General features: G+C 41.8%; 1 protein-coding gene across 11 annotated transcripts in view; it reads right to left on the bottom strand.

Annotated features, from left to right (window-relative positions):
• Nucleotides 1–7,241: 7,241 nt before the first annotated feature.
• trim37 (tripartite motif containing 37) overlaps nucleotides 7,242–23,104 on the bottom strand; it is an 88,251-nt gene continuing 72,388 nt past the window's right edge. For 2 of the 11 annotated variants that reach the window (XM_078422666.1, XM_078422665.1), the window contains exons 23-24: nucleotides 21,514–21,629; nucleotides 17,558–18,820 (exon numbers count right to left, since the gene is read on the bottom strand). In XM_078422666.1, the coding sequence (XP_078278792.1) occupies nucleotides 18,372–18,820; nucleotides 21,514–21,629 (565 nt within the window). In that variant the 3' untranslated portion in view covers nucleotides 17,558–18,371. Of the gene's footprint in view, nucleotides 9,878–12,655; nucleotides 14,342–17,557; nucleotides 18,821–18,895; nucleotides 21,630–23,104 lie in introns of those variants that run through there. The other 9 variants (XM_078422668.1, XM_078422673.1, XM_078422672.1 and 6 more) reach the window with 9 other exon arrangements.

Consider the following 23,104-nt stretch of genomic DNA (forward strand, 5'->3'; position numbering starts at 1 on the left):
TCAAGAAGTTGCAGTACTTGAGTCATGCAGCATGGAAACAGCCCCTTTGGCCCAAAGCATCCTGCTGACCACTGCCCTTAAATCATGTCCTGTTTTCTTTTCAGCTACTCTGGGCAAAAAGACTACATTCACCCTATTTATTCCACTCCTGATTTTATACACTTCTGTAAGATCACCCCTCAGCCTCCTGCACTCAAAGGAACGAAGCCTCAGCATGCCCAACCATTGCCTCGAGTCTTGGAAACATCCTTGTAAATCTTCTCTAAATCTTTCCAGCTTAATGACATCTTCCTATTACAGTGTTTACTTGATTTACTCTGCAAGTTTCTACTAAAATTTACTTACGTAACCACAAACATAAAATCTTCGAACTAAAATACCAAGTTGGTGTAAACTGTTTGGCACAACTATTGAGGATGTGTGGCTCAATAAAAATTGGTCAAGGCTTTTAAGAAAATAACCATACAGCTCCAGAGACCCAGGTTCAACTCTGACCACAGATGCTGTCGGTACAGAGTTTGGACATTCTCCTTGTGATCGCGTGGGTTTTCTCTACGGTTCCACATCCCAAAGACATGCAGGTTTGTAGGTTAATTGGCTTACGTAATTTATCCCTGGTATGTAGGATAGAACTAGCGTACGAGTGATCATGTGCAGACTCATTGGGCCGAAGGGCCTTTCCCCACACTGTATCCCTAACTAGTGCATAAACAGGGTTATAAAAATAATATCTTTGCCCCTTTCCATTTAAAGATTAAAGTGGTAACCAGATGTTTTATTAAAACAGCTGAAAAATGGTTTTACTCTCTAAAATACATCCCAAAACATATCCCTTCTATCACCTTAACTCATGCCAAATTATTTCAAGTACCTTTGTCAACCACATAACAAATGTTTTATATTTCGCTTGGGCAGTTTACACCCCAGCAGTATCAACATTGACTTCTCTAACTTCAGGTAATTCCTTTGTCCCCCTCTTTACCCTCTCCTTTCCCAGTTCTCCCATGTCTCCTACTGCACCCTATCTTTGTCCCGCCCCCTCCCCTGACATCAGCTTGAAGAACAGGACCCGAAACGTCACCCATTCCTTCTCTCCAGTGATTCTGCCCGACCCGCTGAGTTAGTCCAGCATTTTGTGTCTACCGTTTATAATTAAAATACTTTAATAAAATATTTCTACTCTAGTCGGTGACCTTACAAAGGGCATAATTTGAAAGCCTTGCAGGATTCAATAATGCTGATAAGAGCGGAAAAATCTGCCGACGGATGCAGACTCTAAGGAACAAAAATGGAGTAGAACATTACAGCACAGGACAGGCCCTTCAGCCCAGTGTCTGTGCCAAACATGATGCAAAGCTAAACTAATGTCTGCCTGCATGTGATCCACATCCCTCCATATCCATGAGCCCATCTAAAGCTTCTTAAACATCACTTCTGTATTTGCCTCCACCACCACTCAGCATGTTCCTTGAAGGTTCCAGGGAGGTTTAAGACTCCATCAGCCAACTATCTACAACTACACACACACTGACAATTTTAAGGTGTAAAAATGAACAAGAGAAAAAGAAAAAAGGTAATAATTATGGATGATACATGTTAAAATAGAACTGTTCTGCCCTGTACATGGTTACTTCCAATCTCAACTGTCAGGTGGGAGATCAATGCTATATAATTTCTACCCATTAAATTATACACAATGACATTCAATTGCTCTTCTGCTTTAAATACGAGTCATCAACAGCAAGGTGACTCACAGATTTCAGACTGCAGCAAAAGGTTTTTTAAAAAAATCAGCTGGCACCAATTCCTTGGGAGTAATTATTTTTTAAAAGTCTGCAATTCCCAATATTCCAGATAATAGCTACACATGATAGGCAATGATGAATGGACGAGGCTACAGGTAGTCCGACAAGGTCAATACCCCAATTTTGATAGATTGGCAGTCATCTCAAATACTTTCATCTGCCTTTTAATCATTTAAAAATAAAGAGGAATTTCAATGCCTTTACTTCTAAGAACAGGCTCTCCATCAAACCACCACAAATTGTCTTTAAAAAAAAAAAGATTCATTCCTAATATGGAAGTTAGCAAATTATTGAACTACTCCACCCGTCAACTCCCCAAAAAATTGCTTATTAAGAACTTGGCTTTTTGTCGTATGCTTGCCACTGAACTGAACTGAGTACACTTCGAAGGCTATTCAACAACAAAGTATTAAATATCATGACAGAAAAGCAGGCGCAGTCCAGAGTCCTGGATTTGAGATTTTGGATGGACACATGGATATGTGTGAATATTGAAGGCGGCACAGTGGCTGTTGCTGCCATACAGCGCATTCAGCGTCAGAGACCCGGGTTCGATCCAGACTACGGATGGTCTATGCGGAGTTTGTACGTTCTCCCAGTGACCGCGTGGGTTTTCCGAGATCTTTGGTTTCCTTCCACACTCCAAAGATGTACAGGTTTGTAGGTTAATTGGCTTTCTAGAAATATAAATTGTTCATAGTGTGTAGGATAGTGTTAATGTGCAGGGATCGCTGGTCAGTGTGGACTAGGTGGGACCGAAGGGCCTGGTTCAGCACTATCTGTAAACTAAACTAAAACTAAAATATGCAAGGAATCAAGGATTATGGCTTATGTGTGCTGGTAGGTGAGAGTTGATTTTGGCTTAATCTTCGGCAGTTATTGTGGGGCAAAGGGACTGATCTTGTGCTGTACAGTTCTACGTTCCCTTAAAGGAAAATATTAAAAACAAATGAACACGATTAAGGCTATGCTGGGGGAAATAAACTCCCCATTAAATTGGCAATATTGCTCTCAGAATAACACTCTAGTCAAAAAGTAACACTAATTTCCCCATGAATAATTTACACTCCATAAGCTTGCATCAATGCCATGGAGCTCAACAAAGCAGCTCACATGCCATTTGCGGTTTGAACATAAATGTTCAAGTTGTCTTTGGTTCTACTTCATTCTCACTGCCATCTCCAAACAGTGCAATTGTGGTCTCAAAGCAACTCCCCGACACTGCTGTCAAGCAGCTTGCTATGAGTGGGAAGGAGGAGGATAGTTTGTGCCAATTTCCTTCAACTTGACCTTTACTGAGAAGAAACGGCATCAGAAGCGTGTATTAACATGCACCACGCCATCGTACTATTCTAGGCATACTCAACATCCTCAGATTCAATCACAATCTTATTGGTAAAGACAGACCTTGTCTTTATGTTGTGTAGGATATGTAGTCATTTGTAACATAGGTAAAGTGGTACAATTATATATACATTTAAGCTACCAAATAATGAAAGGCATAGATAGTGGATGTGGAGAAGATATTTCCAGAGGGTTTAGCTCAGGGCGTAGCTTAAGAATGGAGGGGAGGAATTTCTTTAGGGTGGTGTATCTGTTGGAATTCATTGCTACAGACAGCAGTGAAAGCCGTTATTGGGTACTTTTAAAGTAGAGATTGATACATTCTTGATGAGCAATGGTGTCAGACATTATGGGGAGAAGGCAGAAGAATAGGATTGAGAGGGAAAACAGATCAGCCATGATGGAATGGCAGAGCAGACTTGATGGGCTAAATGGCCTAATTCTCATCCCATGTCTTATGATCTTACACATCCACCATCAAATGCCCAGAAGTTATTTTTAAAACCAAACTTGCTGTTAATTATGGAGCACATTTTGGTCCAAGCCCCTCACCCTCCCCACCCCTTCAAAATAGTGGCATAGGATCTTTAAATGTCTCTGAGACGATAAGCAAAGGCCTTATCTATCCTTCCCGCTGCAAGATAGGCGGCACAGCACTTCATTTCTGGTATTACATTGCCTGTTTTATCTGGCTTAGTTCTTGAAGTAGGATTTTACCCCATGGATCCTACCCAGCGAGTCACAGGCACAGAAGTACTGAGTCTTTGCTTTGACAACTTGGAACACCACAGTATCGATTCACTTTCTCTGCAGCTTTTTACAGGCACCTCTTGATACTGATGGTAAAAGTGAGGTAGACACATTCTCTTTATTGACAAGTGGGACAATTACATGCTAACAGCTACTTCGAGCGATATGCAACAGCTCCAATGTACACTGGCTTCATCCTAGCACAGAAAAATTCACTCATATTAAATTTATAGAATGCATGATAGCCTTTGGGAGACTAGGTCTGGCTCACTTGTATAACCACGAGGCAGCTGCCATGTTAGATTGACAGCATCAATCTCACACACCCACACAAATAAAAACAAGATTGTACCAGCTTTGGAGGAAAATGTGTCCAAAAAAACACATACCATGTTAACACATCTTGGTTCAGCATCCTGGGTGGGATGGAGGTCAAATTATGCTAGTTATCAAATAGCTGAAGTTATGCTGTTTCAGAAAATTAAACGTCAACTGCTATAAATTGCAATGTTATCAACTTGATTTTGTACCAGAGGTGAGAATGTGTCGGGATGATCCACCATGGTTATTGGGTGAAAGCGTAATTGCATTTCAGAACGTATGCTTTCGCCAAATGGCAGAGTCCAAGCCCCATTTGAGGACAGAAGTCAAAAATGACACGAATGCAGAGGAAATGCACAGAGGTGCCATCTTTCAGACATTTTCAAACAAAAAAAGCATATTACCCCAACTGATGAGAGGTTACAGAGCTCTGAAATGCAGAGGGGTTTGAATGTCCGGCTTCAGATTCTGAAAGGCTTAGTATGCAGGTGCGACAAGATTGAAAACCAGTTGAATGTTGCTGCCTGACCCACCGAGTTACTCAAGCATTTGTTGTTTTACTCAACATTCCAGCATCTGCAGTTCCTTACGTCTCCATGCTGTTGGTTATTGTGGAGGGGTTTTGGATACATAAGGGCTGGGATTATGTTTTAAATTAGAGGAAGTTGGCAAAGCCACGCCTTGAGTATTGTGTACAGTATTGGTCTCCATATGATGCGATTTCAAAGTAGTTCAGAGAAGACTGATCGGACTAATAATTGGAATGGGTGAGGTGTTTTACAGGCTGGACTTGATAGGTTTCACTCACTGGAGTTCAGAGGAACAAGACGGAAAACGTACAAAATCCTCTACATTGGAGAAAGCCAGTCAGTAAAACACCTCTGTTCAGTCCACAAGGGCTATCCTGAGCATCCAGGTCCATCACTTGAACTCTTTGGCCCATTCCCACTCCGACATCAGTCTACATTGCTCCAACAAAGTTCAACACAAACTCGGGGTGCAGCATTTCATTTTGACTGGGTACAGTGCTACATTTCATATGAAGTGCACAGGGTTTCATTTTTTTCCAAATCTCTTTGATTTAAATTAGATTTTTGTCCTTCACATGCCTTGACTTTTTTCACTCTCCATCTTATCACAGACATACTCTGTTCCCTCTACCCCTTCTCCTTTCTGTATTTAATGTACCTTCTGAAAGGTCCTGAACTTGATTGAAAGATACAACATGGATTAGCACTTCGGCCCACCAAATCCACACAGGTCAACAGTCACCATTGATTACCCCTTCACACTAATTCTATGTTATCCCACTTTCTCATACACTCCCTGCACCCAGGGGCATTTTGCAAAGGGCAATTAACTTAAAACTCCACATCTGTGGAATGTGGGAAGAAACCAGAGTACCTGGAAGAAACCCACGCAGTTACCGGAAAACATGCAAACTCCACATAGGCAGCATCAGAGGTCAGGATTGAACCAGGGTCTCTGGCGTTGTGAGCTAGCAGCTCTACAGTTGTGCTACTGTGCTGCCCTTTAAATGTCAACTTTGTTTCACCATTGAAACTGCCCAACCTGCTGAGTCCTTTCAACATTTTCTATTGTTTCAGATTTCCAGCACCTGCTTTTTTTCACTCCAGGATCTCGTGGTCCTGACAGGGTGAATGTGGGGAAGAAGCTTTTCATAGAAGACACTACAATTTAAAAAAAACGATTAATTTTTCTTTATCTCTCGGGAGGATCGTAAGTTTTTAAAACGCTTTCTCAATGCAGTGGAAGCACGTCACTGAACACTTTCAAAATGGGTGTAAAGATAAGTGAAAGACTCAAAAGTAAACCGGACTATGGAGTTGATGATCCATCATCTTATTAAATGATAGAGCAGGCATAAGGGACCGAATGGTCAAGTCTTGCTCCTGATTCTTATGTTTATATCAGATGTTAAGTGACACTTCCCTCAGCTAGATGCAAAATATCTCATAGTGATAATTAAAAGCCATGGAATTCACTACACAGTAATCTAGCTATGTCAGTTAAAGAAAATACAAAACTTTGTTAATACAAAGTTAACTACTTGGGGCTCTGTCAAGTCCATACAAACACAAGAATTAGGATAGAACAGTAGGGTAGTTTGGTTATCATCCATCCATGTTCTTCAGGAATGCTGCCTGACCCATTGAGTTACTCCAGCATTGTGTGTCTTTTTTGTAAAGTTGCATCTGCAGTTCCATGTTTCTACATGATGCCATGATACTTTATGGACTTTTACATGACAGCCCCTCCCGCCGTCCATTATTTGTAAATAAAAGAACGAGAGACTGGATTGAGTTCAAGGCAAATGAAAAATGTTGGATTAAAATTTTTCCACATACATGTGCACACATTCTTGTAGGAGGGGCATTCTGGCCACAAACAGGTATGGTACACACCATGTTTTGTTTAAGAGTGAAACCCAGGCATGATTTATAATTACATCCAAACAGTCTAAGGCATACTGTGACTTGGACCACACCAGCTGTTAGAGCTCAATGCCTATAGAAATGACGTGTGGCCAGATTACCTCAGGTCTGTGAGGAAACATCTGGCCCTACTGGTGTAGTTCTGCAAATAGTTCCAAAGATTTCTGGAAGCCAGAACAAATTACTGATTTCCATCTCCATTTTGCGATTACAAGAGGCAGATGATTTCAGTGTCGTGTTTCCATGCGAGTTCATACTTTGTAATTCAATGATTCAGGTGTAATGTGCTGTCAGAGTGCCACGATGGCCAATGTTTTTGCCAATTCTACTCACTTACCTTATTGCTGTTTTGTGGGATTTCTGTGAAAAGTAGCATTTGCAAACACAAAACAATTTTCCCCACAAGCCACTGAGAAGTTCTCTACTGACACAAAGTCTCACAAAAATAAAACCCATTAACCCTTCATTTTGAGCTAAAAATGTTCCGAGGCCCTCTGGAAATTATACCCACCCCATCCCAGACACAGCAGACTCTTAACAGTTTGTATCTTACAGTTTTATTAACAAAAGTGCAGAAATGTGATCATGTAAACACAATGGAGACAAGTATTTAAAATGCAACAGTGAATACACATTACAAATAATGCACGACAATTCTAACTGTACTTCACAGTACAAGGTACATCACATTTAGACAGGATGTCGACATGCTCTGGAGAAGCTGGGTCCACAATGAAAGTTCAGTACTACCAAATCAGTGCTTTACTTTCTAATACATGGATGGACTGCCTGCAGTGGTTTAACAGACTTGTTGACAGAATTCCAAGTTCCATCAATAAGGAGCATCCTCAAAGCACAGCATTGAAGAAATTCACAAAACCTAATATCTTCTAAAAGTACTCTTTAAAGCAAAAGAAAAAAGCTTGGCGAAGTTATATACATTGCAGGCACATAATAGTTGTAGGGGAAGCAGGAGAAAGGTGGACAGGGCTGTTGAATTGCAGAAAAAGGTCGCGCTGCCAGAGGAAGCTAATCACTGGTTACCCACACACCGACTTTCACCCAAGAAAGGCTCGCAAAATACCGAAAAACCAAAGCAAGAACATTAAACAAAACACACCAGACCAGTAAGTAGAGATGAAAGGAAAGGGTCCCACAAAGAATCAAGTCTTTTGTTTTGTACACGTTGAGCAACCTGGTAGAAAAGGTTGGAAAGTCTAGTTTCTTGTATCAGCACCCAATAAATATTGAACATTTGACGTGATAATACAATTAAAGACTGGTCTGCAGCAGAGATGTTGTAAACTATGAATTTAAAGAGACCTCCAAATTCTCCCAACTCAAAAATAAACCACAATCACAGAAATTATAAGTGCTGCTTATATGAAATATTTTGGGTGGGAGCATCAAGCAGACCAGTAAGTAAAACCTGGGTAAACATTTTCTGTTGATAGAAAGCCATCAGCTCCTAACTTTACTAATTGATTCAAATTTGGGGAATACTCAGAGGAAGGTATTGTTTGGCACCACTGGGGTGAATTTGCTAAAGGAAACCTGCAAAATCATGGGAACCGACTGCACAGAAATTATTTGACAGAGAAGGCTAAAACAATGGTTCACAAATAGCTGCTCGAAAACAGAAGTTGAATAAATAAAAATGGTACTTAATCTGGAAATAAATAATTTTATTGGGACTTTTTTGCTTCAATCTTGTGCCAGAAATTATAACTGAAACAATCAAGTGTAACATTGACCAAATTAACAAGTGCAGCTGCAAAACATACACAACTTTGGTACAGTATGGTAATTTTTTGAGGATGTCAGTTCACTTGATGTTATCACACTGCTGAGCAGTGGGTCACGGTTTTTCCTAATGGGCTTCACACAAAAGATGAAAGTGGCGAACTAGAAGCCAAGTGTAGCAGGAAGTTTGAAAAGAAAATATGTACAAAGCACCACCATGCATCATCACAAACAATCTATTAATTTCATGTTAATGTTGAAGACAAGGCAGCAAACGAACTTGCCCACTGAACTTGCTCAGTGGGATCAATGGGGCAGTACTTAAATACACTATTTAGTTCATGTTATAGCAATCCTACAACGTCACTAGTGCTCAGATAACCTTGATAAAATACATATTAGGTCAAGGCCAGAAAGCAAAGATTTGACATGCATAGATTAGTTGGACTACTTTCCCCAAATGGAGCATTTATTCAACCATTGCGTCCACCAAGTTTGAAGAATGAAATCCAGGGGCAGGGATAATACATAACACCTCACTGTACACACGTCTAATCATGAATCTAATACAGTCCGAGTTACAGCGCATACAAAATGTAGATTCAGCTTTTACCAACCAATAATCCCACTTATTGTTTTGTTAGTCTGCTGCAGTCGATCAGTCCAATAACACAGGGCACAAAATCATCAGTAGTAAAACACCATGGTCTAGAACAAGCAAGTTTTCCTCTTAGGTACACAAGAGCAAGGCTTGCCGATTACCCTTTGGTAAATTCACAATCTCAGCCACTACTCACAACTGCTACCGATCCACAATTCTCTCAACTATCCCAGCTCAGCCTGGCCAAGTGCCAACATGGATCACTGCTCAGCTTCTACCAAACAGGGGCAATTGAGAAGAGGGGAAGGTCTGTACATATGTTTGTATCAATGGCTCTGGGAGATACAGAAACAAAAGCACAGATTGAAGAGGATGTGACCTATAACAACTTAGTTCTCAAAAAACAAACCAAAGTTTCATGAAATGTAACTCGCAAATTGCTTGAAAAAGGTTTCAGAAGGAATGTTAGGACAGAACAGCTGACTGCAGCAGTGCAAAAACTTAAGGCTGAAAATAAATCAATGATCTAAAGAAGATATTATTAAAGCCAGGATGGTCTATACAGAAGGGAAAGTTTACAGTTCAAGAGGTTTCTAAATGTATAACCAAGTACGGAGTGATGTGATTAACTTTGACCCATTGAAGAAAACAAAAGTCAGTGCAATGTTTACTGGGATCAGCACACAGCTGGTATAGTAGTGTATGAGTGACAGACGAGCATCAGTTTCACACGGGACATTACAGGTTATTTCCTTTAACCTACTATTAAAGATGGAAAAATCTTTAGCAGGTCCCCATTCTCTTCTCACGTCTGCGCTGCAATTTGGATACAAAACATTTTCCAAGGTCCTTATGATCTGTGGAAAAAAAGAACAAACATCTCTCATGGAACATTTAGTGGTTGGATTAAGTAGCCCACTCTACTTCCTGCCCCATTGAGGGCCATCACCTCAGCTGTATAGTAGTTGTCACTGCATAAGTGCCCAATCCGTCACAAGTACTGACCTTTCCACCATCAAAAGGGATCTTTAGGAGGCATTGCCTCAAAAAGGAAATCAGTATCAGAGACCCATACCACCCTCTCATTTGACTTCTACCATTGGGAAGAAGGTATAAGATCATGAAAACTAACCAGCAGGTTTAGGAATAACTTCTCAACAACCATTGGGCTCTTGAACACTATATACTATAATCTTTGGGTGCACTAAGGACTTTGGATTTTTTGCACTAGTTTTGGGGTTATTAATTTATTGAATTTTTGTTTATGATATATTACTTATGTATATTGCATTTACAGGCCTGTTATGTTACTGCAAGAACTTCATTGTTCGGTGTCGGCACATGCCACAATAAACACGACAATTCAACCTCCACTTCTGCTCCCCCTCTGCAAAGCAGCACTGAGCCTCTAAGGTTGCTTTACTACTGTAGAACCCCAGGCCCTGCCCTTGAACATTAAGCGAATGTTATGAATCACCAAGCATTTACCTAAAAATCTAACATCAAAAGAGCCAAATGCAGCAGGTCACAAACTAATGTCCACTGAATTGGCCCTTTTTTTTGGTAATAAATAACATTGTCCACTTTTACACACACTGGGCCAGATACAATAGTGTGAAACATCCATGGAACAGGATCTCAGCAAGTACAGACTTTCTTCAGAGGTGGGACGTGCAAATCAGCTTTCACATTTGCCTACATTAATACTAAATGTGCTTTCCGAACAATAGACTGCAAAATAATTTGCATTTATAAAGTGAATCCCCCACAGGAGTGTATTCAGTAAAAAATGGCCATTGAGCCAAGAGAAAAACAAAACTTGTTTTAAAAGGTTACAGTCATTTGGCCTTCTGGGTCTATGCCAGATCTCAGGGGAGTAGTTTTCTTACTGCACCTTTCACAACCTTAATACATTATATAGCATTCTACAGCCTTTGAAGTATTTCTGATGTAATGCCACTGATGTAATCTTGGAGAGAAAGACAGATTTCAAGGAACCTTACATAGAGTTGTTATACGGGGATCTTGTGGGATAAACTCAAAGTATGTTAAAACTGGTATGTTACCCGAAGGAGAAAAAAAATCAGGTCAGAGATGCCAAAACTAGCAGCAAATTATACGGAAAATGAGTGGGAATGAGAATTTTATAAACATTGACATTAGCAGAATGGGATTCACTACAGGCCAATAAATAAAGAGATGGCACGAGTAGGATTTGCCGAGTTATGATAAACGGCAGCAGAGTTACGTGACTTCAGGCTTGAGAAGCTGGCCAGACCCCAAGGCCAATGTTAGAAGCACTGATGAGGGTTTCAGCATCAGATACAAGGAATGCAGCTGGGTTATATCACTGGATAGGTAATTGAAGCCCAGATCCTGCTCAAATAGGAGAGCATGGTTGTGAACCAATTTGATTTAGCTTGGTTGGAGAAGCATGAAAAGTCTGCGGCAGATGCTTTAATTCGTGTTTAAATTAAGGAGATTTTACAATAGACAATAGGTGCAGGAGTAGGCCATTCAGCCCTCCGAGCCAGCACCGCCATTCAATGCGATCATGGCTGATCACTCTCAATCAGTACCCCGTTCCTGCCTTCTCCCCATACCCCCTCACTCCGCTATCCTTAAGAGCTCTATCCAGCTCTCTCTTGAAAGCATCCAACGAACTGGCCTCCACTGCCTTCTGAGGCAGAGAATTCCACACCTTCACCACTCTCTGACTGAAAAAGTTCTTCCTCATCTCCGTTCTAAATGGCCTACCCCTTATTCTTAAACTGTGGCCCCTTGTTCTGGACTCCCCCAACATTGGGAACATGTTTCCTGCCTCTAATGTGTCCAATCCCCTAATTATCTTATATGTTTCAATAAGATCCCCCCTCATCCTTCTAAATTCCAGTGTATACAAGCCCAATCGCTCCAGCCTTTCAACATACGACAGTCCCGCCATTCCGGGAATTAACCTAGTGAACCTACGCTGCACGCCCTCCATAGCAAGAATATCCTTCCTCAAATTTGGAGACCAAAACTGCACACAGTACTCCAGGTGCGGTCTCACCAGGGCCCGGTACAACTGTAGAAGGACCTCTTTGCTCCTATACTCAACTCCTCTTGTTACGAAGGCCAACATTCCATTGGCTTTCTTCACTGCCTGCTGTACCTGCATGCTTCCTTTCATTGACTGATGCACTAGGACACCCAGATCTCGTTGAACTCCCCCTCCTCCCAACTTGACACCATTCAGATATTAATCTGCCTTTCTATTCTTACTTCCAAAGTGAATAACCTCACACTTATCTACATTAAACTGCATCTGCCATGTATCCGCCCACTCACACAACCTGTCCAAGTCACCCTGCAGCCTCATTGCATCTTCCTCACAATTCACACTACCCCCCAGCTTAGTATCATCTGCAAATTTGCTAATGGTACTTTTAATCCCTTCGTCTAAGTCATTAATGTATATCGTAAATAGCTGGGGTCCCAGCACCGAACCTTGCGGTACCCCACTGGTCACTGCCTGCCTTTCCGAAAGGGACCCATTTATCCCCACTCTTTGCTTTCTATCTGTCAACCAATTTTCTATCCATGTCAGTACCCTACCCCCAATACCATGTGCCCTAATTTTGCCCACTAATCTCCTATGTGGGACCTTGTCGAAGGCTTTCTGAAAGTCGAGGTACACCACATCCACTGACTCTCCCCTGTCAATTTTCCTAGTTACATCCTCAAAAAATTCCAGTAGATTTGTCAAGCATGATTTCCCCTTCGTAAATCCATGCTGACTCGGAATGATCCTGTTACTGCTATCCAAATTCAAAACCAAGGTTGACAAATAAGAGCTCAAGAAACTGCAGATACTGGAATCTTGAGCTGGAGGAACTCAGTGGGTCAGGAATCTGTGGAGGGTCTGGACAGGCTATTCTTCGGGTTGGGGCTCAAGTCTGGGACAAATGGAGGGACTGTATATTATCAGCAAACATGTGGAGCATGAGGAGTTTTCTGATGATGCTGCCAAAGAGGAAGCATGTTGATGAGAAATGAGAAGGAAATGATAGGGCTTTGGCAGGTACCGCAAGAGTGGGAAGAGAACCATTGCTGAAGATTCACTGACAATGAACAACTAGATCACGAGAGGAGTTCTGAAGAAAGCTTCACACTCAAAATGTTTCTCCTTCTACAGATGCCGCCTGACCTGCTGAGTATATTCTATTTTCATTTCAGATGAGCTTGTATGAACTGTACAAACAAGCTGGAAGATGAGCTGCATGTCAGGAGAGCAATGTCAAGTCTAGAGGCAACGAGAGCATGGGCCCCACACAGTGCCACTCAGCTGGCAGACATTGATCCAACTAACAGAAAGGTAGGGAACAGGGAAAATTGTACGCCTCCATCACATTTGCACGTAGATTATGGTATTTGGATTAGGGCCATTTCAGTACCGTAGCTGGGCAAAAAACACACTGAAGTGATTTAAACCCACCATTGTAAGAAATATTGGTCAATTTAGGAGGCTACAACAAATTCAAGGATCTGAGGATAGGCTGTTGTTTGAGGAAGAGGATGGAAAGGGCAGATACCAAAGTGGGAGCCACAGGGGAACAGAATAGGGAACCACTAACATCAGCTAGCATGGGGGAACTTTCATTGGTGGGAGACTACAGGAAAGGTTGATATCAATCTTTATGATATCAATAGTTTTGTGACAAATCAATAGTTTTGTGACAAAGTAAAGTGGGATATCACCCAATAGGTGAATAATCTCAAACTTGGTGACTGATGCTTATAAGATTTTCCCATTTCGGAATTGAGGATGCAAGGGATGGGTGTAAAAGGACTATATACATGGACAAAAAAAAGATGGTTATCTTTCCACCATTTCAAGGTTATGATGGAATGTGTGTAATTGTTTAGCTTGAGTGCAAGAACTAGTTTGGAAAGACCTGGCTAGGCAACACAAATGCTTGATTGCGAGTTTGTTGGTGTTAAAAAGCATTATGATGGGGTATTTACCAAGGGCAACAACTGGTAAAGGAGAGCTTAAGTATTTGACTGAAGACAAGACAAAGCTCAAGACCAAAAGTTACATCATCTGGACTACAAGCAGTGCACTGCATTTGAAAGTGCTATCAAAGTCTTGAGGGAACAGTTTTCTCCACTTTTTAAATGCATTTCTAAATGTTACAAAAACATTACAAAATCTTTTTTCAGCATGTTGGATGGTGTTGGGCAGCACAGCAGCTTAAAATAATCATGAGGAGCTGTCACTTACCACTCCTTTTTTTCTCCAGTGACAAAATTGGCACTTTCAGAAATACCCAAGTCACCTGGTTAAAGAAAAAATATATCTCAATTTTCTTCTGGAGACACAAACCACCATTCATCAGGCAGGCAGATAGAGAGGAAAGTGGGTCAGGAGCACTCCTGTGGTTCGAAAAGGTCAGCACAACTTAGAGGCACATCCCATGGGGGCAAGGCAAGGACACAGCCAGAGACACTCACTGATCACACAGTAGCAGCAGCTCTTGTTCCCACTTTTTTAATATTTACACAAAATGCCGAATTGGTCAGCGGAGAATATTAAATTCCCCTTTTGTTTCAATCAGCCTTTTACTTCTGTACAGCTGTCAAGTAACCAGGACAGCCGCTTCCTAACAAATTGTGCAAAATGACTCCAGTAAATCCACCGTTTATAACATCTTTCCACGCTAAACAGAGCTGCTACAGCTCTGATGGGAAGCAGTTTGCATGTTTAACAAAAGATCAGGATAACAATCACTCCCCTCCCATCTTAGCCTGAGAGCGCCAATTAATTAGGATTTTCATGAATCAACGTAGCTTCTGCATCAGTATTGACCAACGCCTTTTCCCTCAGTACATTTCCTCCTCTACCAGAAGGTCATCCAGTCATGTTGTCCCAGATTTACACTGGGGATGGGGATTGCTTACACTTGAGGCTTGGAGTCCCAGCCCCATCCCTAGTCTAAAGGAACAGACACCATACAAGGATCAAGCTCTTTCAGATCGGGGTAGAGCTGGACCACAGGGACGTGCAGAGGGCTTCACTGCCTCCTCCTACTATTTTGGTTTTTCTAACTGTGTGCGGCCTGTCCCACAATGCTGATTCCAAAGGGGGTAAAAGACCACAGTCAGAAGGCCACCAATCTTGCCTTTTTCTATCCCAGCTTTAAACAGAGTTACAAACTTCAGTTTCCTAGCAAGCCTCTGTTTCCACTGATTTGCCCTAATTTTCCTTTTATTTTCAGTCTTGCTTTGCCCAGATTTAGTTTAGTTGCTTTAGTCTTCCGTCTAATAATCATGGTCGAACCTACTCTGGCCTTTTGATGGCCATTCCTTCTGTTAAGGCAGAGCAGGGCACTAGCCTTCAGCATCTTCCAACATTTTATATCCCACTGTGGACATTCTCTCAGCATGGTGAGGTGTGCTGGTCGATGACGTGTCAGTCAAGTGAACTGCTTAGTCCTGATCGCACTTGGCCTTTTTGAATATTGCTGGAGCTCAGCAGGAAAAACAGTATTCTATTGCACAGAAGGTGGGCAGGCGTTTTGGAAGACAGCATTCTGAAGATACACTACTCTGTATGAAGAAGTTTTTCCTCCTCATCCTAAATGACCTATTCGTTATTTTGACACCATGACTCCCTATTTATTAGGTCTTCAGCTGTGCATTAGGAAGCATCCTGCCTATATCTCTCTCTCTTGTTGAGCCTTTTAACAATTCTGTATGTTTTAGCAATACTACCATGCATTTTTCTAAGCTCTGACAAATTAAGGTCTAGCCTCTTCAGTCGGTAAGCCCGCCATTTTAGGGAACGAAGCTAGTGAATCTATGCAACACTCCCTCTGTAGCAAATATATATTTTTAAGCAAAGAGGTCAGAGCTGAACATAATCTACCATGCAATCTTATTTTCTGAATAACTGCAAATTGATTTGGGTTTGACGATTATGGCACATTCTGTCCTCATTACAGAAGAAAAGCCATTGACAAAACAACTGGAGAAGGTTGGAATCAAGGCATTGAACTTCGTTTTCAATGATATCCTGGAGACAAGATGACCAATCTCAAACTATTTTCATTTATGCCAGGTAAGACTCCAACTACTAGCTCCACCTACCCGCCCGCACCCCCACACTACATCCCACCCTCCCTCCAATTCCCACTGACATCAATTTTACCAAGACACTGCTATCAAACTTGGACGCAATTCGCAGCTTGCTTCTGGAATCCACCTTTATAGTCCCTGGATAAATTGAGCCATCTTGACAAAACCCAAACAATAGCATTAGAGAGCAATTTATTAGCAAGTGCATCTTGACAGCAATGTTAACATCCATCACTTTACTGATGGCGAGCAAAGAAGCAAGCTGGACTTGATTTATTCAGCTTTTTTTTGGAGTGATTCACCTAGACAATTTTCTAAATTGGTGCACAAATTTCAGTTTTGCAATTAAACTGTACCAGTATGGCTAGAGACTTGGCTCCAGAGAGCAGCTTTGAAACTAGACAAAATGGTAGGTGGCAGAATCAGAGTCATACAGCACGGAAACAGGTCTGTCGGCCCAACTCATCCATGCCTACCAAGATGTCTAAACCCATGTTCCTCGTAACATTATCCATCCATGTACCCAAATGCTTAATTAACATTGCTCTACTTCAGCTTCCTCTGATAGCTCATTCATCTATATACCACCCCATGTGAAAAGGCTACTCTTAAGGATCTTTTTAAATCTCTCCCCTCTCACCTTAAATCTATGACCTCTAATTTGTAGACGTTGGGTCACTTAGTTTTGCCACTTGGTTCACATGGAGACTCATGTTGCAATTTTAAAGATACAAGGGACTGCAGATGCAAAATAGAGTTCTGGAGGAACTCGGAATCAGGCAGAAATGTCTGCATCCATCCATAGATGTTGCTTGACCTGCAGAGTTCCTTCAGCACTACTTTTTTTATTGCTCATGTTGCAGTTTCAGGCCGTCACCACACCTCTTTTTAAAAAGTGATGCCCTATTTTCATATAAACCCACTGACTCGCACAGCTATCTGGACTACATTTCTTCCCACCCTGTCTCCTGCAAAAAGTCTATCCCCCACTCCAAATTCCTCCGTCTACGCCGCATCTGCGCCCGGGATGAGGTGTTTCACACTAGGGCATCAGAGATGTCCTCATTCTTCAGGAAACGGGGCTTCCCCTCTTCCATTATAGATGAGGCTCTCGCTAGGGTCTCTTCTACATCCCGCAGCTCCGCTCTTGCTCCCCCTCCCCTCCTTCGTAACAAGGATAGAATCCCCCTCGTTCTCACCTTCCACCCCATCAGCCAGCGTATCCAACAAATCATCCGCCAACATTTCCGTCACCTACAACGGGACCCCACCACTGGCCACATCTTCCCATCCCCTCCCCTCTCTGCGTTCCGCAGAGACCGCTCCCTCCGTAACTCCCTGGTCCACTCGTCCCTTCCTACCCAAACCACCCCATCCCTGGGCACTTTCCCCTGCAACCGCAGGAGATGCAACACCTGTCCCTTTACCTCCCCCTCAACTCCATCCAAGGACCCAAACAGTCTTTCGAGGTGAGACAGAAGTTCACCTGCACCTCCTCCAACCTCATCTATTGCATCCGCTGTTCTAGATGTCAACTTCTTTACATCGGCGAAACCAAATGCAGGCTCGGCGATCGTTTCGCTCAACACCTTCGCTCAGTCCGCCTTAACCAACCTGATCTCCCGGTGGCTGAGCACTTCAACTCCCCCTCCCACTTCCAGTCTGACCTTTCTGTCATGGGCCTCCTCCAGTGCCATAGTGCCCACCGGAAATTGGAGGAACAGCACCTCATATTTCGCTTGGGCAGCTTGCAGCCCAGCGGTATGAACATTGACTTCTCCAACTTTAGATAGTTCCTCTGTCCCTCTCTTCCCCTCCCCAGTTCTCCCTCTATCTTCCTGTCTCGGCCTATATCCTTCCTTGTCCCGCCCCCCTGACATCAGTCTGAAGAAGGGTATCGACCCAAAACGTCACCCATTCCTTCTCTTCTGAGATGCTGCCTGACCTGCTGAGTTACTCCAGCATTTTGTGAATAAATACCTCTATTTTCATTGATGTGTCTGTCCACATATGGAAAAAAGTACAATTGGTGCACACTGCCCTGTTGTTAACCATTGAAAGGCAACAAGAAATCCAGACAGTGAAAATTAATCAAGCCCAATCCAGTGCAGAAGCCTCCGAGCAGTTTGGGTCACACTCCCACAATACTATAATCTATCTGTTCTCATTACTGCTGCCAACTGACCTTTGTGCACATTCAAAATGTAGAAACAAGGAACCACAGATGCTGGCTTAAGCAAAAGGACATAAAGTCCTTGAGCAACTCAGCAGGTCAGGCAGCATCTCTGGAGGCAAACTGCTGCAATAACTCAGCAGGTCCAGAGTAGTTGTCTGACCCTCCGTGTCCTTGTGTGCATATTCAACATTTCTTGCATTAATCCCACTTTCTAGCTCATGCACACAACTAGAGCGAGCCATATTCCCAATTATTTCAATTTGCAAACTTAAAAAGGTAATTGAAGGGTAATTAAAAAGGTTATTGACTGTCCTCTCAAGAATGAAAATCAAGATTCCAGTGTGTAACTCTGCTTCCATACCTTCAGAGCTCTGAACTGCACAGTTATGAGTTACCACCTCTGTGGACATGCTTTCTTCCTGCTCATTCTCAGTATCACATTCGCTCTCACTATCAGTACTCATCCCAGGCAATAAACGAAGGATTGTCTTCTGAAGTGACACAACTGGGGGAAAAAACACAACGTTATGCATCGAGACTTTCCACCTGTGCAAAAGCAAGCGTCACCAAATACATAGTCAGGTGCTAATGAAACTTTTGATTGTTGGTGTTAATAAACCCACAATTAGCTTGCAGCTGCATAATGTACACAAAAGCTGAAGCACCTGTCAGAAATGTTATATGACAATAACATGAATCAGATACCAGAGTAAATTAACAACAAGACTCATAGTTTACATCCACAAAATTTGACACGATTACTCCAAAACAATTACATACCAACACAAGGTAGTTGAACCAGCAGGTGCTCCACCTGCAGAGTTACATGATTTATAATCAGCTTATAGCTACAAATTCTCTTCTGTCACATGGTCACAGGGATGGCAATGAATTATGAATTACTATGACATCAATTGAAGTATTTTGCACGTTTCTTTTCGATGCATTGTCATTGCACATCGATATATGTATGAAAATTCTGACAGAATATAGTAAACACCAGTTTCCCTGCATTAATGTTATGTTCAAGAGGCCATGCTTATTTGACAATTCATGGGAATTTATTGCCCAATCTGTGAACGATATTAACATAGTACAAGAACAAATAAGCTATTTCCTGTGACATGTACAATATGAGCAATTTGCTTTAATGCTTAATGCAACCAGCCTGAAGTGACGGTGGAACTACTTGAACTGTTGCAAATTTCAAGATGACATTTCCATATCCATTATGTTTATGTTCTCCCTGCACAGGATAAGATGTTCTGGACATTTTAATCATGCTAATTTGAATGAGCAGTTGTTTACACCAGCATTGTTGTTTATTCAAACCCAGAGGACCAGTGTGCAATAATATGTCAAACCTTGGGACATATGGTGTGATGCATAGAGTTTTGGAAGAGGTATGTACAACCTAGCACTGATGGTGTTCTTAAGAGGCAATGGTGTGATTAGTGCAGGGTGAGTGGTTACGTGGAGTTAGTTTTGTTTCCATAGAATGTTATCGTCCAAGACAGCTTTTTTCCTGCACATCAACTTGCAAAGTAACTTTTAAATGGTTCTCTATTTCCTGACAGAAATTGTGTTATAACGAATTTGCCCTGATATGAAGTGTTCCCCAATTCAGTTGTGTTACACCCAATTTGTGTAGCATAGTAGAACTACCGGTATTTTTAAATAAAGAGGAACCTGGATAACTGCTGGTCAGTCAGTCCTTGTGTGGGAGGAAGAGGATTGCAAGTTGCTTCAGGAAGGAGAAAACAGAATTAAAACATAGGATTTATGGGCATTTTCTCAAACAGATTAAACATGGGCAGCCGTTTCCCTTAAAAGTTCTGTTTTGGAAATGCTTCTGTTCAATGTGCATTGTGAAGTGGACATGGAGCCTTGGGCAATAACACATAAATGTACTGACAATTCAGAAATAGAAGACAGGGAATAATTTAAGACAAAAAGGAAGAGCAATGGGCAAATTGTATTAGATGCATTTCCATGTCAGAGCTTGAGGTTGCAACTCAGAAAACAATAAAAACAATAGTGTAAGAAAATAACTGCAGATACTGGTAGAAATTGAAGGTATTTATTTCACAAAATGCTGGAGTAACTCAGCAGGTCAGGCAGCATCTCAGGAGAGAAGGAATGGGTGACGTTTCGGGTCGAGACCCTTCTTCAGACAATAAAAGCAATAAATATTCTTGGAATGGAGGAAAGTTGCATGTTGCAAGGCTGCAGGGATTTACAGGCTCAGTCATAATATCTTAAAAGCATCAGCTGAATAGCCATTTAAACATCCAAAAGAATTAACATTCTATAACAAGAGGTCCTGAACATTACATGTTTAGGAAGGAACTGTAGATGCTAGTTTACACTGAAGATAGACACAAAATGCTGGAGCAACTCAGCAGGACAGGCAGGATCTCTGGATAGTGGGAATTGATAGAAGGAACATCACCCATTCCTTCTATCCAAAGATGCTGTCTGTGTCTATCCCTGATCATTAAGGTTGCAGTGCAAGAATGGATATACATTCAAAACTCTAAGACCACAGGTAGAAAGTTGAGGAGACACGATGCTGATCCATTAGGGTAGTTCTTAGCACAAATAAAGGCTTATATAAGCCTTGGAAAACAGTCACTTTTGTTAGCGATCATTCAGCAACATGACATTGGTGTTTGAAATTATTAAGTGATATTAATGAGTTGTAGATAGAAACGAGACTTGTTGCAATGACTGAGGTGGCAAGAGCAGGAAGACTGATACAGGATTAAATCAGAAGGGATCAAGGATGAGACAGAAAACGATTCTAGAATTGCTAGCATGTGGGGGAAACATGACACAAACTCATGATTCAAGTAAAGGCATTGCTGGAAAAAGTTAAACAGGCAGCAGACAAAAGACACAGGATCAAAGTCAGTTCAAAATATAAAGGCAGGTCAAAGAACAGATCTACTTTGGAATATATATAGTTGCTAGATATTTCAATCAGCTGGTAGCCCAGCAAAGTAAAGAGTCATGACACTATGAGTAGATTGAGATCTAGTTGCACCTCACTATGGAATGGTTACAAAATTGCCCTCATGACACTTCCTGTTACATTGTGCAATGAACACTGCTATTGGCCTCACTTCCACAGAAGCTAATGTTAAAAGGACAAGCTCCGTTGACATTTCCTCAATAATTCCCCGAGTGAGACTTTACCTTCTTCTGGCCTGGTTGAGGCACACTCAAGAGTTGAAGCCTGCATTGCCAAAGCAATTGCACTCTCGGTGTCGAAATCTTGCTGTCTATCCGTGAAAGAGCACTGGGACATTGATCTGGAACCAGATAATCAGAGGGAAGGTTAATAAAACAGTTTTTAAAACAATCACAAGCATTTTCACTCCAAAACTAGTCTTGTTGGGAAAATACTACTTTTGTGCATACCATACCAGATCCTACTAAAGAGTACTATCGAACCTCATGTTGACCACCAGTAAAATAACAGCAGCAGAAACATGGGGAGCACAACCTTCCCCCTCCAAGTTGCACAGAAGCATTGCTATCTCACAGAAAAGGCCCTATTGCTCACTGAGACAGCACCAACCTTTGAGCATCCATCTTTACACTAATCTTATCATGACCAATTTTATTCTCCCTATATTCCCATAACATTCGACCATTTTATCCAACACGAGGGGTAATTTGCAATGACCAATTAACCTACCAACTCACAAATTTGTTTTTGGAGATGTGGGAGGAAACCAGAGTGCCTCGAGGAAATCCACATAATCACATGGAGAATGTGCAAACTCCACACAGACAGCCTTGAAGGTCAGGATCAAACTTAAGTTACTACCCCTTTATTGTCAAACTTAAGTTATTACCCCTTTATGGACTGAAAATGGCACAAAACGTGACAACTCCTGTATATCGTCTCAGTGGGCTATTTCTATACACTTTGCACTTAATCTGGGATTGTATTCATGTACAGTAGTAATTTATAGGAGTAAACGGAAAAAGGAGATCAGAAGGGCAAAAAGGGGCCAGGAGATAGCTCTGGCGGGTAGCATTAAGGACAATCCTAAAAGATTTTATAAATACACAAGGGGGAAAAAGGGTAACTAGAGAGAGAGAGAGAGAGAGTAGGACCTCTCAGGAATCAAAGCGCTCACCTATGTGTGGAGCCACAGGAGATGGGCAAGGTCCACAATGAATATTTCTCCTCTGTATTTACCGAGGAGATATAGATAGTAGGATAGAGGAACTTGGGGCAGTCAATGGAAGTGTCTTGAGAGCAGTCAGTGTTACCAGCGAAGAAGTACTGAAGGTACAGTCGTGTATGAAGGTAGACAAATCTCCACGACCTGATCAGAAATATCCGAGGACATTGTGCAAAACTAGAGAGGAAATTGGGGGAGCCCTGGTTGAAATTTATGAGTCGTCATTAAATACAGGATAGGTGCCGGAAGTCTGGAGGGTGGCAAATGTTGTGCCTCTTTTCAAGAAGGGCTGCAGGGAAAATGCTGGGTACTCTAGGCCGGGTGAGCTTAACATCTGTAGTTGGAAAGTTACTGGAGAGTATTCCGAGTGTTAGGTTATACAGGCATTTGGATGGGCAAGGTCTGATTAGGGATAGTCAGGATGGTTTTGTACGTGGAAGGTCGTGTCTCACAAATCTGATTAATTTTTTTGAAGACGTAACCAAAACGGTCAATGAGGGCAGAGCTGTAAATGGATTTCAGTAAGGGATTCGACAAGGCTCCGCATGGAAGGATGCTGTGGAAGGTTAGATCGCATGGAATCCAAGGAG

This window comes from Rhinoraja longicauda, chromosome 26 (genome assembly GCF_053455715.1).
Source record: "Rhinoraja longicauda isolate Sanriku21f chromosome 26, sRhiLon1.1, whole genome shotgun sequence".
Taxonomy (NCBI): domain Eukaryota; kingdom Metazoa; phylum Chordata; class Chondrichthyes; order Rajiformes; family Arhynchobatidae; genus Rhinoraja; species Rhinoraja longicauda.